General features: G+C 42.6%; 1 protein-coding gene across 1 annotated transcript in view; it reads right to left on the reverse strand.

The window, feature by feature from the left end:
- ASPG (asparaginase) overlaps positions 1-10,766 on the reverse strand; it is a gene marked incomplete at its 5' end in the record, with an annotated part of 46,457 nt that extends 35,691 nt beyond the window's left edge. Inside the window, 3 exons of the mRNA XM_084270469.1 lie at positions 864-975; positions 4,334-4,463; positions 10,577-10,766. Of these exons, the coding sequence (XP_084126595.1) occupies positions 864-975; positions 4,334-4,463; positions 10,577-10,766 (432 nt within the window). The remainder of the gene's footprint in view (positions 1-863; positions 976-4,333; positions 4,464-10,576) is intronic.
- Positions 10,767-13,002: the final 2,236 nt, after the last annotated feature.

The raw sequence follows: 13,002 nt of genomic DNA on the forward strand, positions 1-13,002 counted from the left end.
TGCATTGCTAGAGCTTGGCTGAAGAAGGAAATTTGCACTATAAAGCCCACTATCACAGAGTGAGCAGGAGTGGAAGAGCAATATCTTACCAGGCCCACGGTTATTTATTTCTAACAGCTGGGTAGGAATTCCTGGTGTAAAGATTTTAAATGTTTCACATTTCTACTTTCTTGAAAGCACACATAGCTAAGTTCAGACACAGGACAGGAGCAGAGAAATGGTGATTTTAAATCTAGAGAAGGACGTGATGAATTTATTTATATATGCAGAAATAGTTAGGGTTTTAAACATTTCCTGGTGTGGGAAAGCTAACCAGGATAGCGTTTATCCTACTGGCTGCAAAGCCAAAACTAGTCAGGTCCATCTAGGTCCACAGTACAAAAGGCAAAAAGATACAAAACTATCTTCTACATCAGTGGCCAACTATTAAGCTATGGGAACATTCAAATAACATGTAACTAAGCAACCTTCAGTTAAGTCACCTACACCTAAGGATTTTATTCCTTCATATTGGACAGCAAATTTAAGTCAGTGTATCAGAATATACCAACCTACATATTATATGCCCTATTCAATCACAACTGCCATTTACCTATTTATTTTCTTGTATAGAATTATGACATGGCTTATCATTGGAAGAACTATATAACTTCAATGAATTCGCAACATTTTCAAAAGGAAAAAAGGGGGAAAAATGGCAAGCTTTGCAAGCACAGTACTTGTTACTTTGCAAATAACTAAGCAGGGTATGTAACATTTGCATTTTAAAATAAACAAATATATATCTATAGCACTACCAAATTGCTACATATCCTAAACATACTGCTGGTTTTGTTTAAACAACAAGTGAACTCTTATCCCACCTCAAGTTTCTTTGCAATTTTGGCCCAGTCTTCTGGCGTCATGTTGGAAGAATCAAGCAGTGGTGAGAGCTCCAGGATTGTGTAAAAAATTCTTTTGTTTTGCTTAGAGACACTAGAAAAAGAATTGGGAAAAAATATATTAGAGCTAATATCAGCTCAAGACTTCTGATATTTTGTCTAAATTAATCCTTTTCACCCTTTCACCACCCCATCCCCCAAGTCTATGGAAAAAAAGTCTTAAATTTGGAATATTCAGTTCCAAATTCAGAAATCCATGGCTTGATGTGGTTTAAAGCACAAAACTCTAAATTTAATTTCATAATAAATATAATTTGGGAGGTGGGAGGGCCTGGCAAAGCTAGCAAAGAACAACCCAGATTTAAACTTGAGGTTTAGAACTGAGTTCTGACAAAAGTCAATACTGAACCTTAAAGCTTAAAAATGTTTTGTAAACTACTGAGAGACTCTATAAAGGTCCAGTGGTTTAAAGGGGGTACAGAAGAGCTACAATAACTTTTTGATCCTTTGATAAATATAAATAGATACTCTTCCCTGACACAAAGGACATTTTCTCTTAAGAGGCTTATGACTAGTATTCATCTTGGGGCCTTTAGAAGATCCACTCTTCTCAGTTTCTCTGTCCTCAGATTTTAAAAAAACCTGTCTTGGCTGGTTAAGATCTTCCAATGACCTGTTGGCTATGATAGTAATAGGCTAACTTTGTAAAACCCCCATCCCAGCCTGGTCCCCTGTCACCTTGTTAAAGTCTGATGTATGGAACCTGTCTCTTATTATTATGTGGAGTTTAAGCAGGTGATAATAGCAAAGATCTTAAAATATTGGTACAGGTTGAAAACAGAGACCCCAGGACTATAAACAACTCCCTGGCGATCAATTATTGCCCACTGAACAAGCACAAGCTGGGAAAAGACTGTTCTAAGTACAAGAAAACAAGAAAAAGCAGCTATGCAAGGGGCAAAGCCCCAAATGGAAACAGGAGTAATCAAGAAACAGCATAAAGTACCTGCAGGGTTGAGGGATGTAACACCTTCAAACATCATATGGTTGGTAGCCCAGCAGACCAAAGATTACAGTGTGTCTAGACACTGGAACATCTTATAAAAATAGATAATCCCAGATTTGGAGGGGACTTATCAATGGTGATGATGGCTAAGGAATCACAGCAGCTTGTCCTAACTCTAAGCATGCTGTCTGCTCTCCCTGCTTCCCACAGCCATGAGTCTGCCTTTCTCCACCTGCCCCTCTCAAGAAATCTGACTCTTCAAAGACTTTTGCTTTGCCAGCCAAATGGACTGCATATGAGTACATGTTTTACTCCACTTTAAATGCCCATTTGTCCACACTAACACTCTAACCCTCCAAAGTAAAGTCAACTGCATATAAATTCCACTTGGCTAGCAAAGAAAAAAGAAAGAGAACTCTGCCATTATTATTTTCATCTATCTTTCTAAAGCTTGGAAGAGGATAGAATATCCATCATCTTCATCCATTCTTCCATTAGTTGGAATATGTCCCTTTTTAGCAATGCAGTGGCCAACAAGCAGCTAGCAAAGAACAACTGCTGCCAGGTCAGCTCTGCTCTTTCTACTCACTGTTCTAGGCAGATCCACCCAGGACCATGTTAAACAGGATCATCTTCAGAGCATTCTCAATGCTCTGTCTGCTATAGAAAAGACCAGAATACTGCATGGATGTGTAAAAGTTCCAAATGAAGTGCTTAGAGCACAGGAGAGTATATTACCTTCTCTTGGCATTTGTAGTAGTTCCTATAAAAGAACTTGTTGTTCTTTTATATATTTATAGCAATATAAAGATAGGCAAAACCAAGAGTCAACTGTCAGTTCATCAGCTCATAAAACCCTGCTCCCTCTACAAGCAGAGAGGGCACTAAAACAATGTGTAGTTTTCATTCAGAACCAACTGACATACTCTAAGAAGTTAGGCAATTTTTCTTAGGAGGTCTTGTTGGGTATCACACATACACATGCTAAGAGTAACTTTGGAAGTCAGTTGAAAATTTGTGAAAAGAAAGCTCCCCTGAGTGTGTGCTGTTTAAATAAAACACAACACACCAAAATCAGAGAGCAGCCTTGTCTACAATTTTTGATGCCTCTCTAAAAAGAGAGTGTATCATTCCTCTTACACCAAGATTATCACACAGATAGACAAAGTTCACAAAATAGTCCTATTTTTCTCCCCTCAGAAACTCACAATATTTCTCAACTGCCTGGTTAAAATATCACTCAGCCAGCACAAAAGAGAAAATGGCAAATTGCCATGACTAACCTCCAGAAGCAGCACTCAGCCATGCCAGAAAAACAAGACAAGATTGTTTTTTAAACCTCTGGGTTTTTTGTGTGAATGATTGTTTTTTTTATCTTCTTCATGGAGAAGATGTGCCAGGAGAAGTATATTTAAGATGCATTAGTGCAGTTTTGTTATATTTCAAATCCCTAAAGTATTTGAAAGTTACTTGATTACAAGCACAATATTGTAATAAAGCTCCATTTTCCTAAGTATAACCATTGTATTTAGCACAAGCTGTGTGTTCATGTCAATACCACTTTACCAGGAGTCCGTTTCTCTTCCCTTTACTCTTTTTCCTGCCACCTTTAAGTTGTTACTTTTAAAGGCTTTACATCAAGACCTCAATATAAAATAGAAAGAATTTAATAAACCTTACATTTTCTTTGGGTGTCCTGACTTTCTCTTTAAAGATTAAAGAATATCCTTTTTTACTCTTAGAGGAAAGCTGCTATAGTCCCACTTATTGTTGAATGACTGTAAAATCATCTTTTGTGCAAAGTGAACATGTTTACAGGGGTACAGTCATTCATCACAGCTGGGGAATATCTCAAATTAGCATACTGCCCTCTAAATAAAACCTATAAGCTTATTAATCATTGCCCAACAGTTAAGAGGCAGCGCAGATTAATTATAAGCCCATCACTTATTATCGTCGTGTTGCATAAATTTGGGAAAGACAATAAGCTTTTAGGGCTTTTTAAAAACAGGAAGCCTGGAGAATTAAACCACAGGGACTATTCATGAACACATTAATTGGATGGTACTTTATCAGACATATGCTGAGATAATACACACAGAGCTGTACATACAGGTTTCTTAGTTTCTGTAGAGTATTTGTACATTTGCACAGTAGCAAATTAATATCCAAAAGAAGAAAAGAAATGCTGGACTCAGGTGCCCAGAATAGTTGTTTGTGGTCTACTTTAAAAGTTATTCCTCAAGCACTAAGACACTTCATTGCAAATATACCAAAACAGACATTCTCTATGGTACTAGACATGGTCGTCTTTTACTTTTCAAGCCAATATAAGCATTTTTGCTAATCTCATAATGGATTCTTCACATTAAATGTTTGGAGAATTATCTGAAAATTAACAAGATAATTCCTAACCCCTCCACACCCCCAAGGAAAATGTACTTACGGGAGCACCAGTGTGTTTTCTGGAAATTCATGGAAGTAGCTCAGTTTTGTTTCCTGGGCATATGCCTCATCGTGCAGCATCGGCATCGTTTTCAAGCTGCTCACTAATTTATTGGCCTCAGGAGCAAGTCCTCAAAAACAAAGAATAAAGAAAGTAAATAAAAATAAAGAATAAAGGAATAACTAAAAGAACAGGGATGGAAGGAAGCGAGCAGCAGAGAAAGGTAGGGAAAAGTCAAGTTACATAGCTGCTTGTTCATCCTTACAAATCAAATTCAGTCTATTGCCAGTTTAAAAACATGAAAACAGAATATAACCTATAAACCTCCATGCAGTTCTTTTATTGACTTGAAACAAATCATTCCTTTAAGAGAAATAATGGTACAAATCTCCATATCAAATACTTATTCTTTACCAATTTTTAACTGCCACTTGTGTGCAAATGTTGATCAGCAGTAGGGACAGGAAATCAGCTTTTGCAACTGTAGCAAAGAGCCACTATTATGTTTACATTATCTAGTGGCAGCAGATTTACAAAACACTGACCGTTATTTCATACTACCAATTCACAGTATTTTTATCTCTACAGCACGACTTTAAACAGAAGGAGGGTAGACTTATATTATGTATTAGGAAGAAATTTTTGACTCTGACTGTGAGGGCAGTGAGGCCCTGGCACAGGCTGCCCAGAGAAGCTGTGGCTGCCCCTCCCTGGAAGTGTTCATGGCCAGGCTGGATGGGGCTTTGGGCAGCCTGGGCTAGTGGAGGGTGTCCCTACCCATGGCAAGGGTTTGGGACTAGATGAGCTTTGAGGTCCCTTCCAACCCAAATCAGTCTGGGATTCTACAAAACACCCACCAAGATACTACTATGCCTATGCTGGAAAGATGCCATTGACAGTGAGATATAACATGCAACAGCATTTCCATAGAGAAAAAAAATGAGAAAGGCAAAACAAACCCACATTAGGTATTGATCATGGATAGATATAGACAAAGATCTACATATAAGATAAAGAAACTTCAGCTTACAAAAAGTCTTTAATGCTAAGTGCTCTGATCACTCTCTCTTGATTAGCAGGACTTTTTTTTCCACCAAGTTTAGGACCGAACATCCCAACTGACAAGAGGCAGAGAAGGTTCATAAACTGCTGATTAGAAAAAACCCAAGAAGTATGGGGGCACTTCAAACTCTGATCACCTTCTCCCTGCCTGTGACGTTGTCTTTCTTTCAGTAGCAAAGGCCCTAAAACTGTTGGGTCAAACTAGGCTAAGTACATTTAGTATGTGTTGGTTCCTTAAGAACTCTCTAATCTCCCTCCTGGCTTGTCTTAAATGAAGTAACAGGCCCCTTCATAGCCAACTTTCTCACAGGAAGGCAACAGCATTTGAGTGGATTTGTTTGGATTCCTGCCGGAATACTCCATTTTACAATATATACTTAGCCTGCTTTCAAGCTTTGGATGCTTTGTTTATTTAGCTATAATCCTTGCTTTTCCTATTGAGGATGTTCCTAGCTTTGTCACAAATGGCCACTTCAGCTGCACTTGGGCAGAGAGTCATTTTGGCTCTGAAACACAGCCCAGTTGCAAGTGTTTTCTGATTATTCTTCTGTTAGTTCAATGTCCATCTTCCCCTTAATATTTACAATGGAATAGTCTATTTTTATTTGCCCTAGGAACTGGAGAGCTGATGTATGTTAATATTCTTAAATCCTTTCTCTATAAATGGCAGTTCCTCATATCTTCTCTTAATCATGAAGCTGTCAGGATTTTTCTGTAATTGCTTGCACTGAACTTAAACCTTTTAAGAAATTCTGCAGATGTATCCAAGATGACCCACTTACAACCAATGCAGTCCCCTAGATGCATCCACATAGAGCAGTGTTTTCTACTTTACTGCTTCAAGAAGCAAACAGAGAGGGAACTCAATACAACTGTTTTAGGAATGCTTCTACTTTATTATGCACAGAAAACATCCTTTGTGAGCCAAGCTTGTTAACCAAGTATTTGAAACAACTTCATCCCTGCAGAGAAGAGGCAGGCTGTGCAACATGTCCAAATAGCTCTCCCCAACTTCTTTCCTTTAGCTGGCCAACCCCAACATCAACAGAGACAGACAGGCAGAGGCAGAAAGCAAACAAGTAACTGTGGCTGAGGAGAACAAACATCATTGTCTCATCTACAGTCCAGGACTCTACTTTTCACTCCGTTGCTACAAATAACAGTTATAGCTACTTGCCAGTCAAGATACCCTACAACCTGTGCTTGAATTGAAAAAAGGGAGTAGAAAAACCTCTGATGCAGCTGCATTAGTGGAGCGCTGCACCCAAGAAACTACAGGCACTGAGGAGGACAATACCAAACATCACCATGCTGAAGTCATCGCCCCAATCCTAACAAACTGTCCATGCTGAGGAATACAAAGGACTTCACCAAACCAGTTTTCACCTATAGGAATATCAATACAAACAGCACATGCATCTGCGGTGCCAGATCCCAAAAGTAACTACTACATTTTTGCAGAGGCAGAGAAGCAGAGAGTGTTCTTCAAAATACTCATTTCTACAACTGTAGTACTTGGAGCTCTAGAAGTGAGATGCATAGGCAGTCTAGTATGTCTAAAAAAGGCAGAAAGTTTACTACGTTACCCAGGGAAACTCTATTTCAAGATAATTATTTTTTCCTAAGGGGATTTATATTAGTTGTTCTTGTATTTGTTAGGTGTTTTAATTTCTTGATATTTCAGGTAAAAGCTGGTTAAAAGATCCAGCCCACAAACCTGAGAAAAAGATCTTCCTGAAAGCAGCAGCCAGGACAAACATGAGCACAAACTCGATGCAAAGATTACATCACAGTAACCTCACTGAGGAGTGCAGTAAGATTATCTTTCTGAAACGAGCTACTGATAAGCCAAAAGAGGCTTGTAGAAGGAAATAAGTAGGAGGAAGCAGAAGAAAGAAATTTTAAAGATACAGTGAGTTAGTCTGCAACTGAGTCTGGCTGTCACCCAACTCACACAAACAGAAACTGACTATCCATCTTCCTGAAATAATTCCTGCACTGCTAACCTGTAGGCATACATAAAGTCCAACAGGTCCAAGACAGGACTGAGATGCCACACACACAGTTTGACCACAGACCCTCTGCGAGAGGTTTCCAATCAGATCTCATGCTGATAATCACTCCATACATGCACAATGACCATAGCAAATGTGATTGTACCAGTCTTGTGCACAGGAACATACTCCTTACAGGAAACATCAGAACTACCTGATTTTAAAAACTGAACTGTCTTCCCCCAGCAACCCAAAAGGCCACAGAAAACTTATAAGCCTAGGTGGAAATTAGGTACAAACCTCACTCCATCTCTTCACTTTGAGGCATTGCTGCTATGAAAGTTTTCATGCGGCTGAAGGAAGCCACTTCTCTTCATCTTACTTAAAAAAACCCACTTGCAGTTCTAGGTATGGCAGCAAATTGGAACTTTTCATCCATTAATTCATGAAAGAAATCAGTACCTATGGGTTGTTTTCTCTCTCCCCCCCCCACCATTGAAGCGTGCTGCCTTTCCCATGCCCTTTCACCAGCTGCTGAGAGAACGCTAAAGACTGCCAAATATTCTGAAAGAGGTACACTGGTGGTTCTGCTGCTAAATCTGTGTATGAAAAATAGGTTGGAATCCTCACCAGGATGTAGCAAGTCACCATCTTGGATCATAACTCTTAGATTGTTTGCACATGCTTTAGTGATTGACACTTGTTAAGCAAAAGAAAAAAAAAAAAGATGAGAAGAGGTTACAGAGTTTATTTATAAATGAGTAGGACATGATTTTAATTTATTTGCTTTAAAAAAAGATGTGTTTGGGAAGCTGAGACAATAGAAGGAGGAAATTACTTTAGTATCAATAACAGAGAGGGGGAACGTCACCACGTGTCATTTAAAATGTAGATGACAACTTTGATAGATTAAGTACAAAGGTGACAGCCATAAAAACCAAAGCAGGACAACCCCTTAAATCATCATTGGGTCCAACCCCCCTGCCAAAGCAGCTCCCTAGGACATATCACTCAGATAGGCATCCAGGCGGGTCTTGAATATCTCCAGTAAGAAGTAGCTTTCCTGATGGCTTTCATTATAAAATGTATTCACATCAGGTTTTCCATTTCTTTTTCCCAACCAGAACAAGGTAGTTCAGTAGTTGTTTAAATATGCTCCCATAAACATGTAAATTGTAGTAGGAAACCAAACTTTTATTTTTATAATTATTTTTCCCTTTAGCTCAAATTTTCATTAAGTTGTAAGACTAGGATTGTAAACCATTTGTCTAAACTATCATCACTATGCAGACAAAAAATGTTCAGAAAATGAAAAAACAATCTTAAAGCCCTTCTTATTGCTGAAGTAAAGGAAACTGTTCATTGCTGTACTGTTTAACCTGATTAATGGAGACTGAGGTTTGGCTTTTCTTATCCCATATCCTGAAAATAAACTCCAGTAAATATGTTGGGCCTTCAGAGATACTGACTTACAGGAAACTTAGTAAGTGTTCAAGCAAGTTCCTCCATTTTCCCTTTATTTACTTTGAGTTTACACAGGTGTATACTACGTTGTGGATTATGCCACTATATTACCCTATTTCCCTTTACGCCAACACTAGTAAATACACAGCCCTGCACTGAGTCAGACCTGGCTGAAATCTGTCCTTTTCCCCAGTCATGTTAGCTGGCCAATACTTCTGGGATCCCTTGGGATCTGTGCCTGCCTAGTGAGGGTCTAGGGGTGCTTGGGTGCCACTCTAACCAGCTTCTGGACTGGGTGCAGGCTGTTAGGCTTAGGCACCTACCTGCTGACATTTAGGGGCGCCTGAAAACACATAGCATATACCTATATATACACCTAAGAAGCTTTCAGGTAAAATCACAGAATCACAGAATCTTAGGGGCTGGAAGGGACCTCAAGAGATCATCGGGTCCAACCCCCCTGCCAAAGCAGGCTCCCCATCTCACATTACACAGATAGGCATCCAGACGAGACTTGAATATCCTCAGAGAAGGAGACTCAACCACCTCCCTGGGCAGCCTATTCCACTGCTCCGTCACCCTCACTGTGAAAAAGTTCTTCCACATGTTGGTGCGGAACTTCCTATGCTCCAGCTTACAACCATTGCCCCTAGTCCTGTCCCCACAGACCACTGAAAACGGGCTGGCCAATTCCCCCTGCATCCCAAGTCTAAGATATTTATAAACACTAATTAGGTCCCCCCTAAGCCTTCTTTTCTCCAGGCTGAACAGACCCAGCTTACTCAGCCTTTCCTCATAGGGGAGATGTTCCAGGCCCCTAATCATCTTCGTTGCCCTTCTCTGGACTCTCTCCAGAAGGTCCCTGTCTTTTTTATACCAGGGAGCCCAGAACTGGACACAGTACTCCAGGTGGGGCCAATGCCAAAATGCAGGCAGCATAGTGAAGCATTAACATTTTTCAGCTGGCAGAAGGGGGTTTCACATGTCTAGTCCTTTCACCAACTCCCACCCTCCCTTTCCAAGGTAAAGCAGAGCTCTTCAGTAGTTCCCTGCAGGAAGTCAAGAGCTGGTAGAGAACAGCAGAAGCCTGGCTAGAGGCAGGTAAGCACAGATGCTACATCTGATCTCACTCTTTATGACATCTGGCAGCATGTAGCTGCCACACTTGCATCAGCTGCATCTGTCAGGTCACCACTTGAAAACGCTTCACGTGGCCACCCCCTCCAACAGCCCACACTCTTCCCAGTAGGCGTGTGAGGCATGTGCTCTCCAGGTAGCCTGTGACAATAGCTCTTTTAGGGCTAAAACAAACTGCATGAGTGGTACGGTTAAGTTGGTTTCATTTTCAGTGTGCTTCAGGAAACACATTGCCCTCTGCCAAAAACCTGCTCTAACTAGCTGCGAGGGTGACTTGTCAGAAGGATGCCCATCAGCACAGCTACTGGAACACCCAGCTGGTAAGAACAGAGGCTTAAGAGGAAGGCACACAAGCTTCTGGCATTACTCATGTGAGTTAGGAGAAACCCAGGCACGCTAAATCACGCCAGGGAGAGCGGTCACAAAGCAAGGCTGTGAGCTAAGGAAGCCGCAGCCTCAGCCAAGCGGTGCATCCCCCCAGCCCGGCGTCCCGCCAGCACCCCACTCCAGGCCGGCTTCCAAGCGTACCCCGAAGGGGAGTCCGCCTCCTCTGCCCCGCTCCCCCCTCTGCCCGGATCCCCCTCACCCTTGACGTCCTCCACCATGCCGATGGTGCCGCCCGTGTTGATGACCAGCACCCGCACCCGCGTCTCGGCCTTGGAGCCGCCGGCAGAGGCCGGGGGGCAGCCGGGGCGCTCCTGGGGGTGGCTGCCGGACAGGGCTCTACCCAGAGAGCACTTCCTCGCAAGCCGCTGCCCCGCCGCTGCCGCGTCCATCCTGCTCCTAAGGAACCGCTACGTCCCGCCACCCGGCGAAAGGAGACTTATAGGGCGACTGCGGGGCCGCCCCTTCCCGCCCCGCTGGCCGTGCAGAGAGCGGGGGTGGGGCTTGCCCGGGCCGGCGCGCTGCCCCCAGAGGCGGGGAGAGCCGTCGCGCCCGCCCTGCGGAGAGACCTGCGAGGCGGTGGCGGGAGCTCGGTGGCCGCGGGAGGCCGTAGGGTACAGCCGGGGAGCCGCAGGCCCCCTCGTCCGGGGGAGGTGACGGGCCGAGCCGAGCCCCGGCCCCGCCGCCAGCCGGCGGCACCACCCCTTGTACTTTGCGCCTCTGCGGCCGCGGGGCAGCACCAGCCCCCGGGGGGAAACGTCAAGGTCCTTCACGGTTGAAGGCGAAGCAAAGAGCAGCCGCGCGTTTTAGGCCCGGAAAGGAGGCGGGAAACGGGGCTCGGGGTCACCTGGAGAGAGGACTTGGGTCTCCCCTTCTTTTTTTCGAGAAAGCTCGTGGGGAAGAAGATGGGAACTTCCTCTGCTTCCCTGGCCTCTGAGGTGACTGGTTCCTACTTGCCGTCTCCAAACGCAGGCAGCACGCTGTGAGCAGTCACTGCTGCCCTCCACTTCACCTTCCTAATCTGGACCCTCAGTTTTCGTCCAACTTCTCTCATGAGAGAGGAAAGAGCTTCTACCCTCAGGCTGCGAATTGAGCCCTGAGACAAATGGGGACAGTCTGCCTGATAACATCTGTAATATGGAACTCAAACATTGTGTTGGAAAGGTCTCCTTGGGCAAAGATGAGACCTGTGGAGTAAGAAACAGCAGTCTGCAAAACCACATCTTATCCAGACTGGTCTCTTGGTTAAATAAATCATCCATATACAGTCCTCTTGTGAGGCCCATATGGTAGTGTTGGCCCACTAACTCCTCCATTTGAACTCTTCTGTCCCTTTGAAGACATTCACCCTCAAGTACTGGTACTTCTTGGAAACCTGTGACCACAAGATTATTCTTGATACAATCAGATACGACATGCAATGGGGAAAGATAACTTCTCTTTCTCAACAGTCTTGCCAAAAGTGCTCAGGAAAAAAAAACAAGTTAACGGTCAACAGAGATGCCCAGTGTGCATATGACAAGGCCACCTCTAACCACGTAGCTGAGACCTCTGAAAAAAGAAATGAGAATGAAGAGGAGGGAAAAGCTTAAGTACTTCAGTCTCAGAAGCTCTGAATATTTGTCAACTTTATCCGAATGATAATCCCAGCTGTTGTTGGCTGTATCTGCAAAAAGCTGATTATTGTCAGGAGCTGAATACCACAATCCCAAAACAGACTTTTCCCATGCAGTAGCAATACTTTAAAGTCTTTCCTGATGTAGAGAAGAACACGAGGAAACAGGTGTAAGAAACAAACAGTGACAAGGTATACACCTCATTTCAGAGCTCCATGAGAAACGGCAGCCCTGGTGATGGTAATGATGTAGTAGAATTGCTAGTGTCATCCAAATAGATGGAGTCATGTAAAATTTATAAGGCTATGGAAAAGTGATGTCTTCTGGTCTTAATGCTACTAGCAGTTCCTCCAGTCCTTAGCTTAGTGCCAGCAAAGCCAAACTGGTGAGAAAATGGCTGTTATTTGTAACAAATATTGTAACAGTTTTCCTAACCTTTCAGACATCCAAGCCCTTCTTCAACTCCAATGCCTCAAAATAGAAGCATTAAGCTTCAAAACTAAATACAAGCTTAGGGTTTAGTGTCTAGATAATGAAAGTTGATGCATCTGGATTAAAGGGCAGTTTTGCAGGTAAAGGTAATGGGGACATGTGATGAAAAAGGTGATGGTTTAAGTATTTTACAGAAGAAGCTAGAGACATGTACCTTACAGACTCTGGAACTCAAAGGGAAGACAGGCAGATAAAGCTCTGGCAAAACCCAAACTCTAAATTGAGCCCTGTATTGGTGTCTAGCTCAGGTCCTGGTTTTGTTTTCTAAAGTCTTGTTTGGAAGGTATATAGTAGTTTCTTTTGAGGATCAGGTGCAAGATCAAGTATAAGGAGACTGAAGTTGGTTTCAAGGAAATCTGTAACTTTATTGTCATGAGATTTGTTATTACTGGCCAACTATAAAGCAAAATTCACCAAGTAACTGGCTAAAAAACAATAAGCCAGCAACTGTGGACAGTGCTGAGAAGCAGAGTCTGCGTGAGCTCCGAAGGAGCTGCAGAGCAAGTACCTTGAGGCAAAA

Source organism: Gallinula chloropus, assembly GCF_964237585.1.
Source record: "Gallinula chloropus genome assembly, chromosome: 14".
In the NCBI taxonomy this organism is placed as follows: domain Eukaryota; kingdom Metazoa; phylum Chordata; class Aves; order Gruiformes; family Rallidae; genus Gallinula; species Gallinula chloropus.